We start from the raw sequence: 16925 nt of genomic DNA, 5'->3' as shown, positions 1-16925 counted from the left end.
ATTTGTTTTCCAGTCTGACCTTCCGACAATAAGGAAATGGTGGACCCTGGTTCTGAGGGAGAACATTGGGGACTTCCATGAAAGACAAGTCCTACAACATTAATTGTGTGAATGCTAGGAAGCATTCATTGTGTGAATGCTGGGAAGCATTAGTGGAATTAGTACTAATTACTACTTCCACTACTACTAAATCAACTACTACTAATTCAACTACTACTAATTCCACTACTACTTCCACTACTACTACTTCGTACGCGACAGAACTGGCCCGTGGAAGTAAGTCAAAATGTGAATGTCATGTGATTTTTGGCCTCACGGTCCTGGACTTGGTCCGGAGGGAGTGCAAAAGCTTACAGCACCTGGTATTCCCAGGCGGTCTCCCATCCAAGTACTAACCAGGCCCGACCCTGCTTAGCTTCCGAGATCGGACGAGATCGGGCGTGTTCAGGGTGGTATGGCCGTAAGCAATTGCTGATGTCAAAGCGAGCGCCTTTATACTTGACCCACAATCCTCCTGTCACTGCTGTAGTATTCCATCCACTAGCGCATGACGAACATCCTCATGTCTCCACATATTCCAATCTAATGATACTTTATCACCCGCCCCGGTTTTGCCAGGAGAAGGTCAAAATAATGGACCACGAGCGTCTTATCAGCATTCATTTGGATTGAGGTTATTGTATTATTTTTAGCAGGGAAATGCATAATCAGGATCCGTAATGCACAGATACTTTGGCGTCAACAATATTGGGACATATAGGAGGTGCAGAACTTGACTGAGGAGCAGTTTACAGGCCTTGGTTACAGGTGGCTGTATGGAAAATGTTAGTTTCACAGCTGGTCCTTGCGAGACGCCACCTTCGCATGCCAACAAACGCACTCAAATGGTGAACACCGCCATCTCGTGGCCAAAATCAAAACTACAATGATCAATATTTGCAATGGGATTTGGAAATAATAAAGACTTGTTGATTTTGGTTGAAAACAAAGGGACTAAAAACAAGTGCTTGGCCATAACTAGAGAATGTTACTGATCCTTTGAGGCTTAAGTGTGGTGAACTTGTCATAGATCTATGTTTATTTCCCCGTGGTTCGTTCTTTTGCTTTTTGTTGCAGAGGAGGAATCACCAACTGCAGGCGATTAGGCAATCAAGGAGCGATGCTGAAAGGTCCGACGGTCCGTGCACGCACCGCCAGAAGATGGCTTCTCGACACATGGTAAAGGTTTGTACCAGATCGTTCCGTCGCTACCTTGATTTCTATAATAATTCTTGGACTCTCCTGGCGTTGCTTTTTGTTACAGCCTTCTTAGTCGCTAATTTTAGTTTTTTTGTATTTTAGATCACCTGTAGTTTGGACTCCTCCTCTGTTCCCCTTCGCTTTTGTTTTCCTGGTGGACGTTTTGTGTTGTGGAGTTTCGCCGCATGGACTGTTTGGAGTAATTGGTGTTTGGAGAGACTCATTAAAGAACTGGAACTTTTAAGAAAACTTTGAATTCCGCACTTGGATCCTCAGTTCCTCGTACGCGACAGAACTGGCCCGTGGAAGTAAGTCAAAATGTGAATGTCATGTGATTTTTGGCCTCACGGTCCTGGTCTTGGGCCGGAGGGAGTGCAAAAGCTTACAGCACCTGGTATTCCCAGGCGGTCTCCCATCCAAGTACTAACCAGGCCCGACCCTGCTTAGCTTCCGAGATCGGACGAGATCGGGCGTGTTCAGGGTGGTATGGCCGTAAGCAATTGCTGATGTCAAAGCGAGCGCCTTTATACTTGACCCACAATCCTCCTGTCACTGCTGTAGTATTCCATCCGCTAGCGCATGACGAACATCCTCATGTCTCCACATATTCCAATCTAATGATACTTTATCACCCGCCCCGGTTTTGCCAGGAGAAGGTCAAAATAATGGACCACGAGCGTCTTATCAGCATTCATTTGGATTGAGGTTATTGTATTATTTTTAGCAGGGAAATGCATAATCAGGATCCGTAATGCACAGATACATTGGCGTCAACAATATTGGGACATATAGGAGGTGCAGAACTTGACTGAGGAGCAGTTTACAGGCCTTGGTTACAGGTGGCTGTATGGAAAATGTTAGTTTCACAGCTGGTCCTTGCGAGACGCCACCTTCGCATGCCAACAAACGCACTCAAATGGTGAACACCGCCATCTCGTGGCCAAAATCAAAACTACAATGATCAATATTTGCAATGGGATTTGGAAATAATAATACTTTAGCGTCAACAATATTGGGACATAGAGGAGGTGCAGAACTTGACTGATGTTAGTTTCACAGCTTGATCTTGTCGCTCTCCTGTGAGACAAATGCAGTACTTCAAGTCAATCTCGTGGAATAATTCTTCCAGCTCCATTCTCTTTGGCTTCTGGTCTCTCAATCGATCAGTTGCTTATCGTAAATTAAAGTAATAATACATAAATGAATGACGTGTGTGGCCAAAATAAAAACTAAAATGATCAATATTTCCTATGGGATTTGAAAAAAAAGAAAGACTTGTTGATTTTGGTTGAACACAAAGTGAGAACAAAAAAAAAAGAAAAGTGCTTACCATAGCTAGTGGAGAACGTTAGTGGTCCATTGAGTCTTAAGTGTGGTGGACTGGCCCGTGGAAGTAAGTCAAAATGTGAATGTCATGTGATTTTTGGCCTCACGGTCCTGGTCTTGGGCCGGAGGGAGTGCAAAAGCTTACAGCACCTGGTATTCCCAGGCGGTCTCCCATCCAAGTACTAACCAGGCCCGACCCTGCTTAGCTTCCGAGATCGGACGAGATCGGGCGTGTTCAGGGTGGTATGGCCGTAAGCAATTGCTGATGTCAAAGCGAGCGCCTTTATACTTGACCCACAATCCTCCTGTCACTGCTGTAGTATTCCATCCACTAGCGCATGACGAACATCCTCATGTCTCCACATATTCCAATCTAATGATACTTTATCACCCGCCCCGGTTTTGCCAGGAGAAGGTCAAAATAATGGACCACGAGCGTCTTATCAGCATTCATTTGGATTGAGGTTATTGTATTATTTTTAGCAGGGAAATGCATAATCAGGATCCGTAATGCACAGATACTTTGGCGTCAACAATATTGGGACATGTAGGAGGTACAGAACTTGACTGAGGAGCAGTTTACAGGCCTTGGTTACAGGTGGCTGTATGGAAAATGTTAGTTTCACAGCTGGTCCTTGCGAGACGCCACCTTCGCATGCCAACAAACGCACTCAAATGGTGAACACAACAAAATCAAAACTACAATGATCAATATTTGCAATGGGATTTGGAAATAATAAAGACTTGATTTTGGTTGAACACAAAGTGACAAAAAAAAAAGTGCTTACCATAGCTAGTGGAGAATGTTAGTGGTCCTTTGAGGCTTAAGTGTGGTGGACTGGCCCGTGGAAGAGTACTAGTAGTAAGAGAACTAGAGTACTAATACGAGTACTAGTACTACGAGTACTCATAGTAGAACTAGTACTCGTCGAAGTAGTACTAGTATCCGTAGTACTACAACGACTTGTAGTAGTACAACTACTTGTAGTACTACAGGTACTCATACTACCTCAAGTGCTTGTAGTACTACTAGTACTAAGAGTAATTCATAGCAATATGAAACTTTACAGTTGAAGTAAGACTACAGTGGAGAAAGTAAAAACAGATCAATAATAAAGTACAGTGTGGCTGGAGCAGGAAAAAGTTCCTTTTAGAAGAACCTGGAGCAGAAGAAAACAGTTGATGAATCAAGACAAGAGTGTCCAGGTTTACTTGTTGAACAAAGACCGGTGCTGTGTCTCAAATCGCATACTAGCGTACTAAAAGTTAGTATTTTTAGTACGTTAGTGTGTCTCAATTCTTAGTATGCGAAATTTAGTGCGCCATGCATACTTAATTGGCATACTAACACGCCCACAAAACTAGCATGGTTCGATGGACACTAACCACACTAAACAGCCGCCATTTTAGTAACGTTTTAAAAGGAAGTTACGTCATATATAAATGCATATATATGCATATACTTAAATGTGTATTTTCAGCAGCAGTAGGAGGATAAACACGTCTTCGCTGCTGATACCAGCTTAAATATCTCGCGATTATTTAGATTCTCATATTTTTTCTTTATTTCTTTTTCCAAAGTTGCAATACATGCTGCCAGCAGGTGTCGGCGATAGCGTTCAAACAGCTGCTTGAAACATCGTTAAATAGAAGTAGAAGAAGAAGCAATCATGTGATTTCCGGTTAGTGTGTAGCTTCAGGGTTTGATTTGAGACATACTATCTGCGGAGAATTTGCGTACTAGTTAGTATGCATACTAAACTGATGCATACTAACTTCTAGCATACTAAGATTAGTATGCGATTTGAGACACAGCACAAGATGACACGATTGATCAGGTGAAAGCAATCGTGGATAAATGAACACATGACTTCCTCAACCAGACAGAAAAAAAACAGGAACTATTGCTTAATACTGTAAAGATATATCAAAAAATAAATGTCATATGTTTCATGGCTTGATGGTCTAGTGGTTTGACCCTTGCTCTTGATGACTGAGGTCCTGGGTTCAAACCCAGAGGTGCCATGAAATTTGAGTTTTTCTCTTTGTTTAGATATAGTTGGTGTGTAGTCTGTGGAAAAGTTATTTTTTATCTCTTCCATTCTTTCTTTTATTCCTCTTTTTCTACCCTTTTCCCCCGTTCATTTCAATGGGGAAACTCTTCAACTCAACTTTCAACTCCTTCCACTGTACCCTACTACTTCTACTACTAATTCCACTACTACTACTTCTAATTCCACTACTACTTCCACTACTACTACTTCTACTACTACTACTTCCACTACTACTAATTCCACTACTACTACTTCCTCTACTACTTCCTCTACTACTTCCACAACTACTTCCACTACTACTACTTTCACTACTACTACTTCCACACCTACTGCTTCAAATACTTCTTCCACTACTACTACTTCAACTACTACTTCCACTACTAATTCCACTACTACTAATCCAACTACTTCTTCCACTACCATTTCCACTACTACTAATTCCACTACTACTACTTCCTCTACTACTTCCACAACTACTACTTCCACAACTACTGCTTCAAATACTACTTCCACTACAACTTCCACTACTACTACTTCAACTACTACTTACACTACTAATTCCACTACTACTAATCCAACTACTTCTTCCACTACCAGTTCCACTTCTCCTGATTCCACTACTACTTCCGGTACTACCAATTGTGTGAATGCTGCATTTTCGTCCGGAGATGCACTCTTTTCTAGTTTGTTAGTTCCTTTTGTTGTGTGGAAGTTTTACGTAAATAAAGTTTTATGAACATAAATATATATATATAGAATAGAAATGTTTATTCATCCCCAGAGGGGAAACACACTTTTACAACAGAACAGTTGAAAAAAATAATTAAAAAAATAAAACGATCTTAAAAATATACAGATTATTTACAATATTAGACATTTAACACTATTAACAAAATAAAATAGAATAAAATAAAACACACGAGAAGAAAAACACTACGGATTAGCATCAGGATATTTAAAGTAGAGAGTTAAATATCCTGACACCAGTTGGGATGAAGGACCTTCTATAACGCTCCGTCCTACACTGGGGGTGCCTGAGCCTGCCACTGAAGGAGCTGGCCAGCTCCTCCACGGTCAGGTGCAGTGGGTGAAGAGTGTTGTCCCTGATGGAGGATAGTCTGGAGAGTGTCCTCCTCTCTCCCACCTCCTCCACCGAGTCCAGCGAGCGGCCCAGGACAGAGCCGGCCCTCGTGACCAGCCTGTTCAGTCTCTTCCTGTCCCGGTCCGTTCTGCCTGCTCCCCAGCAGACCACAGCGTAGTGGATGGCAGAGGCTACCACGGAGTCATAGAAGGTCCTTAATAGTGGTCTGCACACTCCGAAGGACCTCAGTCTCCCCAGGAGGTGGAGGCGCTTCGGCCTTCTTGTACACGGCGTTGATATGTGTAGACCAGTTCAGTTTATTGTTGAGGTGAACACCCAGGTATTTGAAGCTGTCCACCAGCTCAATGTCCGAGCCCTGGATGCTCACCGGTTGATGTGGTGGGGACTTTTTCCTGAAGTCAATCACCATCTCCCTTGTCTTACTGGTGTTTAAGCAAAGGTAGTTGCTCTCACACCAGTCAACAAAGTCCTTGATGACTGACCTGTACTCCAGCTCGCCCCCCCCCAGACACGCAGCCCACAATGGCCGAGTCGTCAGAAAACTTCTGGAGGTGACAGCTGCTGGAGTCATAGGTAAAGTCCGCCGTTTAGAGGGAGAAAAGGAAAGATCAAAACGGTTGAAATACTGGTTAAGTTCAGTGGCCCATCTTTGGTCTCCCCCTGCTGTGGCTCTGGCTCCACTCTGGCCATGACCTGAGATGTTCTTCAGGCCTTTCCACACATCCCTTGTATGTATATATATATATATATATACATATATATGTGTGTTGTTAACATCTTCACAGCAATGCAAAAATGAATACATCAGACGAGAACTACTGTTGAATGTGTCTCATATTTAAGCATTAAAGTTTTACCTTACCTTACCTTATTGGTTTTATTCAGATATGAAGAATGAAACTGCCAAGATATTGTGTACAGTGTTCCAGTGTCTGTTTGGAACTGTTCAGGATTTTATAAAAATAAACACTCATTATGTTTGATTTTGAGACAATACGCAAAAACTTTTATCTTAAAACATTTAGGGATTCTCTATTATGGTAAAAATAAACAAGTGAGTGAATAGTTCATAGCAATACAATAATTACTTGTTTATGGTAACCCTTGCTGCAGGACATAAACAACGAAAAAAAACAAATAGTTTATAGTTTGTATAACATATAGTTTTCAAAACATGTTATTTTTCATTAAGTCACATTACGTAGCAGGTATTATTAGATCATCCATTATCTACCAGAAGTATCTATAAAGCGCTGTTTACTAGTTGTGTTGTTTTTAATTATAAATAAACTAAATACGTGTTGAACGTTCAACTAACTCCCCGTTTAATTAAATGTAATCACGCTTTGTCGATATGAAAATCATGTTTATCATTTGAATGTGTAACAGATTAGTTTAAAAAACATGCTCGCAAACAGGTATTTAAAAATGGCGCTGTTTAAAATAAAATCACTCGTCTGAAACAACTTCCTGTCTGGATTAACGTTCCGTCTGAAATTACCGTCTGCAGATTGACCCTCCTCCGGTAACGCAGACCCAGACAGTCTCTCTTCATCCTCAGTCTTCTCTGGTGATCAACTGTGTCAAAGGCTGAGGACAGATCCAAGGGAACCAGAACATCATGACGTCACTGGACACTTTCAGTAAAGCTGTCGCCGTAGATGTTTACGGAAGCCAGACAGTCGCGTGTGAACATTTGTGTAAAGCCATTGGTCCCTTTTTTTCCTCGCTTGTTTTTTTTACGGCGTCTTTAGGGTCATTGCTTCTACCTGGCGGATAAACAACAACTACGCACTTGACAACGCTATATATTTCTAAATACTTTTTATTTTCCTTTTTAAAACTCAAACTGCACCTTTGGTCTTTCTAAGCATACACTAAATGATATATTTTCTCTGGAATAAAAGTGTTTGTTGTGCCATTTCTTTCCTCGTGTAAATTATTCTTATTGAAAACCGAAATTAATATGTAATTTAAGTCAAACATTACTTTTTTCTTTTTTTCTTTAAAACATACTACAATAATAAGACATAGGCTAAAATTTGGACCCATCTTCAGACGGGATAATTTGACCAAACCTAGTCATGACGACTAATATACTTTCGAGTGTTCAGTGGATCTAAATGAAATAAATAAAATGAACAAAATGGCTGCCACGCTTTAGAGATTATTTTGTTGGAATTTCAAGAACTTGACAAGTGTCTCAATATAAACAGTTTCCTTTTGTAAAATCCTTGCATTTAAAAATCTTCACCAAGAAAACAACCTTTGATGACAGAAAAACAAAGATTACGTTTACCTTCAACTGAACCTGGATCATTAAAACAGTGCAAGATTGAAAAACAATGAAAATAAACTAATAAATGATTCAAATAAATATAATGAACACAAAACCTTTAGAAACAGCTTCAATCATCAACAACATCGATGGTCAAACATTTGATGACCAAAAAACAAAGATTAAATTGACCTTCAACTGAACTTGGAACATTAAAAAAGTGTAAGATGGATAAACAATTAAAATATACTAATCAATTATTGATTAACATAACAGTAAACATTTCTAAAAATAGCTTCAATCATCAACAACATCGATGGTGAAAGAATGAAAATCAACATTTGACAGAAAAACTGAGCAGACATATTATATTTATATCTATTAAAAGTGAATAATGAATAAAAATGTAAATGAAAACTGAAACAAATAAATGGTTGATTAAATAATAAATATTCTGATCAGTAAACATTTAAAAAAAGCTTCAGTTGTCAACAATTGAATGATGAAGGAATATAAATGTTATTAAGATCATCTTCACGACGAGTGGTTTTCTTCTTCCTCCACAAGCAGAAGACGATGATCAGAGGCACGAACACTGCGGAGACACAAGTACAAACGTCAGATCGTCCATCGAAGGGAAGTGACCGAGCACGACTTACGCAGCACGATGACGCTGAACCCGGCGACAGCGATCCAAACTTCGAGCGCGATTGTATTCTGCTCCTGGCAGAGGCCGGCGCCGTCGCAGCTGCAAACCTTCACCGTCACCATGCCGACGCTCCACTGCATCGGGGTCCCGCCGTCGACGACCATGACGGGGGTCAGGTAGGTGTCTCGCTCGTGGCGCTTGAACAGGGCCTGCCGGGTCAGGATCTGTGCCCTGTTGTCTGAGTTTGGCATGAGAAAGAGACAAATAATTAGGATAAAAAAGAAGAGATAATCAATTAGAAGAGAGAGAGAACTTTATAAGGAATGAATGTGTCCCTGTGTCTATTAGTGTTGCATCATGGGAGGAGAATTTGTGCACTCCATCAAATAAAAATGAACGAAAGATAATAAGCACAATAAAAATGAGAAAGATTTGCACAAAAATATAAAATAATAATATAACAAAAAGACAAACTTTTAGCACTAAAGACTAGAAAATAACGTCAAACAGATGAACAGAGAACTGAAAAATAATATTTTTACACAAAAATAGAAAAACTAAATACTAAATTGGAAAGATGTGCACGAAAAAAACTGACAATAATTTGCACGAAAAACGGAAAAATAATTTGGAAAAAAATATAAACGAAGTACCACAAAAAAACTGCCACATAATCTTTACAAAAAAAAAACAGAAAAGAAATTTGGAAAAAAATAAAATAATATGAATAAAAAGCCCTAAAAAATCATTAGCAAAACTGGAAAAATGTGCATGAAAAACAGAAAGATAATTTGCACAAAAATTGAACAATTATTAGCCCAAAAAAACGTATAATAACGGAAAAGTAGAGTTTTTTTCTTATAAGTGAAGGAAATATGCTTCTGTCAGCAACACACGATATATTTATTATAAAAATAAATGTTAGTACCAACGCAACTAGAGGCCACACCTAAATCTGACCTCAATGTCAGTACCAACGCTACTAGAGGCCACACCTAAATCTGACCTCATGGGGGTCACCCAGACCCAGTTTTAGACTTAAATTCTGTAGATAATTAAAGTTATTGAGTGTTTCCCACCTCCGTTGTCCTGCACAGTGAACGGGCTGGTCGCGGCGTCTTCAGGCCTCATGCTGAAGGAGAACTTCTGACCCTCCGGCGGGTCGTCCATGTCCACGGCCGAGACCGTCTGGACCAGCTTTGGGAGACACGAGCAGGAGTCAGGTCCAGTAGACGTAGAAGTTTAATAAAGACTCCTACCTGACCGGCAGCCTGGTACCCGTCACAGACGAAGGCCGGGTCGGCCACCAAGACGGGGGTGTTGTCGTTGACGTCCAGCACACGGATGTTGACGGCCTCGCTGCTGCTGAGACCAGGTTCACCTGAACAGGTAGAAAGTCACGGTGATGTGAGGTTCAACAACAAAAGTGTTCTTGGGACTCTCTGACTGACCAGCTGCAGTGGCGACCACGGAGATGTTGTGCCAGGCCGACGCCTCTCTGTCCAAGCTTCTCGCCACCGTGACGGTCCCGGTGTCGTCGACGTCCCACATCCGGCCCACGTCCGTGTTCAGATCGATGGAATATCTGACAGAATCCAGAGAGGAACCTCAGAACATCAGAAAAGATGTGTCTTCTAAACTCTCAGCAGCAGAGGGCGCCAAAAACACCCCAGCAGATCTACGATAATAAAAGTTTGTTCTTTTCTTTTTTATTCTTTTTCTTTTGTATTTATATTGCATTAAAATACATTTTTAAAACCAATAAGGTGTTTTTTATAGATTATTTACATTCATATTGGGATTATAAAATGCATACAAAATGAAACTATATCGACTACAACCTAATTTGTTAAAAACATGATTTTTCACTATATTTTCTGTATTTTTCCTATATCTCTGTTGACTATAACCACGCCCACTTTGGTGTGATTGGTCAAACATTAAGGTTTGTCACCACTTGTCATAAATCCTGGTATTAATTAAGTAGCTAAGTAATTATTATGTCCTAATGGGCTCCGCTCTCGTAACCTCTCGTTCGCTGAGATTTCAGACGGGGGAGAACCTTATAAAGTAATAAAAATGTCTCACTTGACGGGCCTCTCTGGCCTCGCATGGGAGTGCACGGTTCCGACCGTCGTGCCCACCCAGGCGTCCTCCATCACGTCCATGAGATACTGGGTCTTGTCAAAAAGGGGGGGCTGGTCTTCCTCGTCCACACTGATCTGCACGAGGGCCACGTCTCTGAAGCTCTCCAGGACGTAAGGAGGGGGATCCACGGTGTTCTGGACCTGGACCTGGATCTCGTACACCATCATGGTCTTGTGATTCAGAGGCTGCGGAGACAAGTGAGGTAAATGTTAGAGGGTGTTGAGATCACATCCGGGTCACAGGACATATCAGGTTCTTCTCACCTTGTTGACCACGATGACGCCCTCCTGGGTGTTCTTGTCCACGTGGATCCCAAACACGTCTCCGTCGTTTCCTCCCACGATGGAGAACTTCATCTCCGCATTCTCTCCCTCGTCCGGGTCGCTGGCTCTGATTCTGCCCACCGAGGCGCCGGGTCGGACGGACTCCGGGACCCTGAAGTGGTGAATATCTGAGGGGAATAGAACCGACAACTTTTAATCTCCGTTTCAAAATGTCTGACGCTCGTGGACTCACTCTGAGAGAAGCGAGGCGGGTTGTCGTTGACGTCGCTCAGACTGATGTGGACCACGGCGGTTCCGGTCAGTCCTGCATACGGTCCCATCGCGTCTGAAGCCAACAGAACCAACTGGTACTTGGCTCTGGTCTCTCGGTCCAGGTAGGCAGGAATGATGGCGGCAGTCTGGATCAAACCTGAACAAGCAGGAACATCGTGGACTTCAAACCTTCTCTTTAGCGATCAGAACCGTTCCTGGATCCAAACCAACCTGTCTTGGGATCCACGGAGAAATGAGGCTCTTCTTCTCTGATGCTGTAGATGATCTGAGCATTAGCGCCCTCGTCTGCATCTGTAGCCACGACCTGGACCACCGGCGTACCTGACGGACACAAGTGTCAGAGGAGGTAGATCTTCAGAACCTTGTTGATGATGATGGACTTCACGACTCACCCCATTTTGAATTCTCAGGGACGCTCGCCACATACGTCTTCTGGCTGAATGTCGGAGCGTTATCGTTCACGTCGATCAGTTTGACGGTGAACTGGGTCTCGGGCTCCACCACGAGACCCGTCCGTCTGTCCAGGACTGTGACCGCGAGGGAGTAGAAAGACTTTTGCTCGCGGTCCAGACTGCGTTCGGTGGACAAGTAGCCCGTGAACTCGTTCATCACAAACAGGTCGTTGGCTCCCTCGCCAGAAAGAACATATTTCATGCTGCCGTCACCAGGGTCCTGGTCCAACTGGAGCTGAGAACACAAAATAGTTAGCACGAAAAAATACAATATTTAGCATTAAAACACGAAAAGTTTGCACCAAAACACAAAATATTAAGAACATACTTCACTCAGATGACTAGCACTGAATGAAGTGAATGGACTGATAATCAGTCATGGTGGAAGGATGTGTGGATTTTATCATCTTCATAAAAATGCTGACTTACATAAATAACTAGATATAAATAGTCCGGTCGGAGGAGTATATTTGCTCATAAGAAGATACTTTTCCTCTGGGAGTAACTTCCAAAAATGTCCATGAGACTTGTCTTAAGCTCAGGGTCAGCCTGTGTTAAATCTCATCCTCCACTGCAGACAAGTTCAGACTCATATGTGCTAAGAATTGCATTGATTTCCAAATAAAAATGGTCGTTCATTTGAACCCAAATGGTGCACAAAAAATATTCAGATGTAAGAATCTGTGCGTGACACGAATTCGAGCCTTTTTCCATGTCAAAATCAACAAAAGAATTCAGACGGGTTCATCCCTTTCCATGTCTCCATTTCAATATGTCGATCATATTTAAATGAAGCACAAGACTTACATTTCTCCATTTCTGTGATCATGAAAAAACAAAAACATATGAAAACATGAATTTAAACTAACAGTTTACAATTGCTAATATTAAACATGTCTGACATGTATCACACTATTTTAAATGAGTGAGTTCATGTGCTTCTGTTTAAATGTTTATATTTTACATACACGCTTATTAACAAGAATACTGCATTTACAGAGGTGAGCAGTGGATTATTTACATTTTAATAAAACGCGCATTATTTTGTTCGATATATTATTAAAAAAACAAAGCTTATAATTCTATATCGTTTTTCTGAACTGCGTAATATGACTGTCGGGAAGTCTGCACGTTTTGCTCTTTTTATTCTCGATTCATATTAACTTTTCCCTGCGTAGTGGAAGAGGCGGGAGCTCAGATTGGCTGCTGCTGGTCTGCGATCTTCAAGCGGTGCGCGATTGCGCAGGCGCGCTGTTTAGCGGGAACATTGGATTGAATCATCTTGTTCTTTCTCTTTATTTCTCTTTGTTCTTGATCTTGTTTTTATTTTCATGAATAATTGCTGTATTGCTGTGTCTAGTTGGAAAAAAACAATTTCCAGAAGGAGACCTCCTGAGGGATCAATAAAGTTCTACTTAAAAACAATTAGCATGAAAACCATAGAAATGATTAGCACAAAAAACAAACACAAATTGGTTCTTCTGAAATATTTAAAAATAAATAGATTTAAAATACATAATTACATTTATTTTGGGGGGAGGTTTATTATTTTCTTCTCATTTCCTTGTTCATTAAATGACATTTGTAATTGTTTTATTAATATTATTAGTTTGTATAAATATTAGTAATGTCTGGTGTAAGCAAACTAAATAAAAATCTAAACTAATAAAACAAAAACTAAATGAAAGATCTTCTTACTGTGGTGACTGATGTGCCACTTCTCGCGTCCTCCCCGATGAAAAACGTTCTGATCCCTCTGGATCCGGATCCATCGTTCTGGACCATGTGTCTGCTCGGGGGCCTCGAGTCCGAGGAGAAAACCAGACCCAGCAGCAGGACCAACAGGAACAAGTTCTTCATGCTGAGAAAACATTTTAAATGATTAGATATGTTTCCTTCAGTTGTTCCTCAGAAGGTTCAATACTTACCTTGAAGAGAGACGAACGATCATCTGATTCTGAACTGATCTGGACGCGAGAGAAGCTCCAGAGATGATCCTCAACTACGTCATGATTAAAGGAAGATCAAAGGCCACCACAAAGACCTACCGCGTGCTTTGTGACGTTTATAAGATCGCGGTGTTCAAAATAATAAAAACTGCAAAATCGGCGCACGGGCCCAGTGCGTGTTGTGCGCGCGCGTTGACACGTGCTGGCAGGAGCTCGCGCGCGCCAGAGAATAAAGCGCGTAAAGATTATTAATTTTTTGGTAAATAAAACATAAATAAATAAATGAATATACAATAAATCATAATAATAAATATTTATAATTTCTATTTGATTTAAAAGTAATGATTCAAGAGGAACAAATAATGAGACAAAATAATCAACAATCAATAATAATATTATCTTTTATTTGTTTTAACCTTTACATTGATCCATTTTAAAAGAATACACATTAAAAACAAGAAATATTACAATAAAAATACAGAACCTGGATAAAGAATGAAACAATAAAGATGCAATTAAACTGTTTTACGGCTTAAAAGTAAGTTCTACCTAGGTATAACATTATTGATTCCTCAGGAGGTCTCCTTCGGGAAATTGTTTCATTGTTTATTGTTGAAGATCGAAAGAAAAAACCTCCAGGTCCTTCTCTCTGGTGCGGAAGTTCTTCAGCTCGCAGTGGTACTGGAACATCTCCGGAGCGCCGAACAGGAACAAGTTCTTCATGCTGAGAAAACAAACTCGAAGACTTTTTCCTGCGTTAGAAACAACAGGGAAGTGAGATTAATCAAGCTTTATGAAGAAGGGAGTCTTTAAGTTCTGGTCACGTGACCAACAAACTGCTTTACGTATTGTTTTGTAAACAAATGCATGTAATAAACTGTACCAGAGGCGACGTTGCAGTTACACTATTTAGACACTAGAGGGAGCCAGAGAACGCGTTAAACTCACATTCGAGGCGATTGCATGTTTTTTTCCCCATACAATATCTTCATTTCAAGTTTTTTAGCGACTATTCAAGTTTCTAAAACCTGCTGAACATCCAGGAGAGAAAGTTTGTTACCTAAACTACTAAAGGTATGTATTGGCAAGAATCTGGCGATAAGAAACGCATCACGATTCACGGATACAAAAAGTTTAGTTAGTTCCTCACATGTTGCATCGTAAAAGTCTAACCATTTTTATGTTTGACAGACTATACGATACACATATGTGGGCTTCAGACCAGAACCTCACGTCCATTGTGTGTATTGTGGTGATACAGCTGTCATGGTTGCATGTTGCATGGATGTGTGTATCTTTAAAACAAGTTGAATAACAGAAAAATGTATTCAGTATTCAGTGTGTGTTCAGTACTAAAACTCCATTGGGCCTTTTCATACAAAAAATTGGTGGGCTTGACTGTGGAGTCTACATGCTGATGGGGAGATATGGTTGTAAGTATTTCAAATTTGGGTTCTACTTAACACGTTTATTATTCAACTTGTTTCCAATTTATTTTTTATTCTTTTTTTTTAGAATACCTTGCGGCACCATACAACTTCACAGAAGTATTTGCAAATGAAAATATTAACCTCTGTTTTTTTTTCAAACAAAGATTGAGTTCTTCCAATATATATTTGTTTTCCAGTCTGACCTTCCGACAATAAGGAAATGGTGGACCCTGGTTCTGAGGGAGAACATTGGGGACTTCCATGAAAGACAAGTCCTACAACATTAATTGTGTGAATGCTAGGAAGCATTCATTGTGTGAATGCTGGGAAGCATTAGTGGAATTAGTACTAATTACTACTTCCACTACTACTAAATCAACTACTACTAATTCAACTACTACTAATTCCACTACTACTTCCACTACTACTACTTCGTACGCGACAGAACTGGCCCGTGGAAGTAAGTCAAAATGTGAATGTCATGTGATTTTTGGCCTCACGGTCCTGGACTTGGGCCGGAGGGAGTGCAAAAGCTTACAGCACCTGGTATTCCCAGGCGGTCTCCCATCCAAGTACTAACCAGGCCCGACCCTGCTTAGCTTCCGAGATCGGACGAGATCGGGCGTGTTCAGGGTGGTATGGCCGTAAGCAATTGCTGATGTCAAAGCGAGCGCCTTTATACTTGACCCACAATCCTCCTGTCACTGCTGTAGTATTCCATCCACTAGCGCATGACGAACATCCTCATGTCTCCACATATTCCAATCTAATGATACTTTATCACCCGCCCCGGTTTTGCCAGGAGAAGGTCAAAATAATGGACCACGAGCGTCTTATCAGCATTCATTTGGATTGAGGTTATTGTATTATTTTTAGCAGGGAAATGCATAATCAGGATCCGTAATGCACAGATACTTTGGCGTCAACAATATTGGGACATATAGGAGGTGCAGAACTTGACTGAGGAGCAGTTTACAGGCCTTGGTTACAGGTGGATGTATGGAAAATGTTAGTTTCACAGCTGGTCCTTGCGAGACGCCACCTTCGCATGCCAACAAACGCACTCAAATGGTGAACACCGCCATCTCGTGGCCAAAATAAAAACTACAATTATAAATATTTGCAATGGGATTTGGAAATAATAAAGACTTGTTGATTTTGGTTGAAAACAAAGGGACTAAAAACAAGTGCTTGGCCATAACTAGAGGAGAATGTTACTGATCCTTTGAGGCTTAAGTGTGGTGGACTGGCCCGTGGAAGTAAGTCAAAATGTGAATGTCATGTGATTTTTGGCCTCACGGTCCTGGACTTGGGCCGGAGGGAGTGCAAAAGCTTACAGCACCTGGTATTCCCAGGCGGTCTCCCATCCAAGTACTAACCAGGCCCGACCCTGCTTAGAATAGAATAGAATAGCTTCCGAGATCGGACGAGATCGGGCGTGTTCAGGGTGGTATGGCCGTAAGCAACTGCTGATGTCAAAGCGAGCGCCTTTATACTTGACCCACAATCCTCCTGCGACTCTCAATCTGATTCGATGAAGCCTCAGTTTAATCGACACCTATGTTTTTGCTTCAAGGTCCGCATAACTACACGTGAAGTCTAAATCATTAGTCTGTATTTCATTATTTGTATTTCAATCGTTCCTATTGAACAAGAGCTTTTCAATAAAACCATTTTGTGGCCAAATTATTTGGTTCCGTATCCAATACGTTTGCCAATATATTATTTATAATATATTTTT

The 16925-nt window shown here is 41.0% G+C and overlaps 1 protein-coding gene, 4 non-coding genes and 1 pseudogene across 5 annotated transcripts; all 6 read right to left on the bottom strand.

The window, feature by feature from the left end:
• Window positions 1-347: 347 nt before the first annotated feature.
• LOC148086800 (5S ribosomal RNA) lies at window positions 348-466 on the bottom strand. Its single transcript, XR_015710633.1, has one exon. It is a non-coding gene; the product is annotated as a 5S ribosomal RNA (ribosomal RNA).
• Window positions 467-1618: 1152 nt separating this feature from the next.
• LOC148086799 (5S ribosomal RNA) lies at window positions 1619-1737 on the bottom strand. The gene has a single exon (XR_015710632.1). It is a non-coding gene; the product is annotated as a 5S ribosomal RNA (ribosomal RNA).
• Window positions 1738-2703: 966 nt separating this feature from the next.
• LOC148086798 (5S ribosomal RNA) lies at window positions 2704-2822 on the bottom strand. Its single transcript, XR_015710623.1, has one exon. It is a non-coding gene; the product is annotated as a 5S ribosomal RNA (ribosomal RNA).
• Window positions 2823-7868: 5046 nt separating this feature from the next.
• Window positions 7869-13786, bottom strand: LOC148086797 (cadherin-6-like). The gene is made up of 12 exons (XM_087785034.1): window positions 13734-13786; window positions 13504-13666; window positions 11746-12040; window positions 11564-11674; window positions 11313-11489; window positions 11060-11247; window positions 10737-10981; window positions 10100-10233; window positions 9908-10029; window positions 9728-9845; window positions 8659-8886; window positions 7869-8594 (listed from the first exon to the last, which is right to left on the bottom strand). The coding sequence occupies exons 1-12, from the start codon at window positions 13754-13756 to the stop codon at window positions 8488-8490; spliced, it is 1911 nt and encodes a 636-aa protein (XP_087641160.1). The 5' UTR covers window positions 13757-13786; the 3' UTR covers window positions 7869-8487.
• A 1929-nt stretch (window positions 13787-15715) lies between these two features.
• Window positions 15716-15834, bottom strand: LOC148086796 (5S ribosomal RNA). The gene has a single exon (XR_015710619.1). It is a non-coding gene; the product is annotated as a 5S ribosomal RNA (ribosomal RNA).
• Window positions 15835-16514: 680 nt separating this feature from the next.
• LOC148086795 (5S ribosomal RNA) lies at window positions 16515-16648 on the bottom strand (annotated as a pseudogene).
• Window positions 16649-16925: the final 277 nt, after the last annotated feature.

The sequence above is a fragment of the Callionymus lyra genome, chromosome 2 (genome assembly GCF_982586985.1).
Source record: "Callionymus lyra chromosome 2, fCalLyr1.hap1.1, whole genome shotgun sequence".
NCBI classification, from domain to species: Eukaryota; Metazoa; Chordata; class Actinopteri; order Syngnathiformes; family Callionymidae; genus Callionymus; species Callionymus lyra.
The sequence above is the reverse complement of the archived record's forward strand: the minus strand, read 5'-3'. Positions and strand labels throughout refer to the sequence as shown.

Excerpts from the sequence above, each read along its gene's own strand:
- LOC148086797 (XM_087785034.1), bottom strand. The coding sequence starts at position 13,756 with ATGATCGTTCGTCTCTCTTCAAG. Across the intron at positions 12,041-13,503 it reads GTGGCACATCAGTCACCACA|CTCCAGTTGGACCAGGACCC; the intron begins GTAAGAAGATCT and ends TTGTGTTCTCAG. Across the intron at positions 8,887-9,727 it reads CACTGTGCAGGACAACGGAG|ACAACAGGGCACAGATCCTG; the intron begins GTGGGAAACACT and ends TGCCAAACTCAG.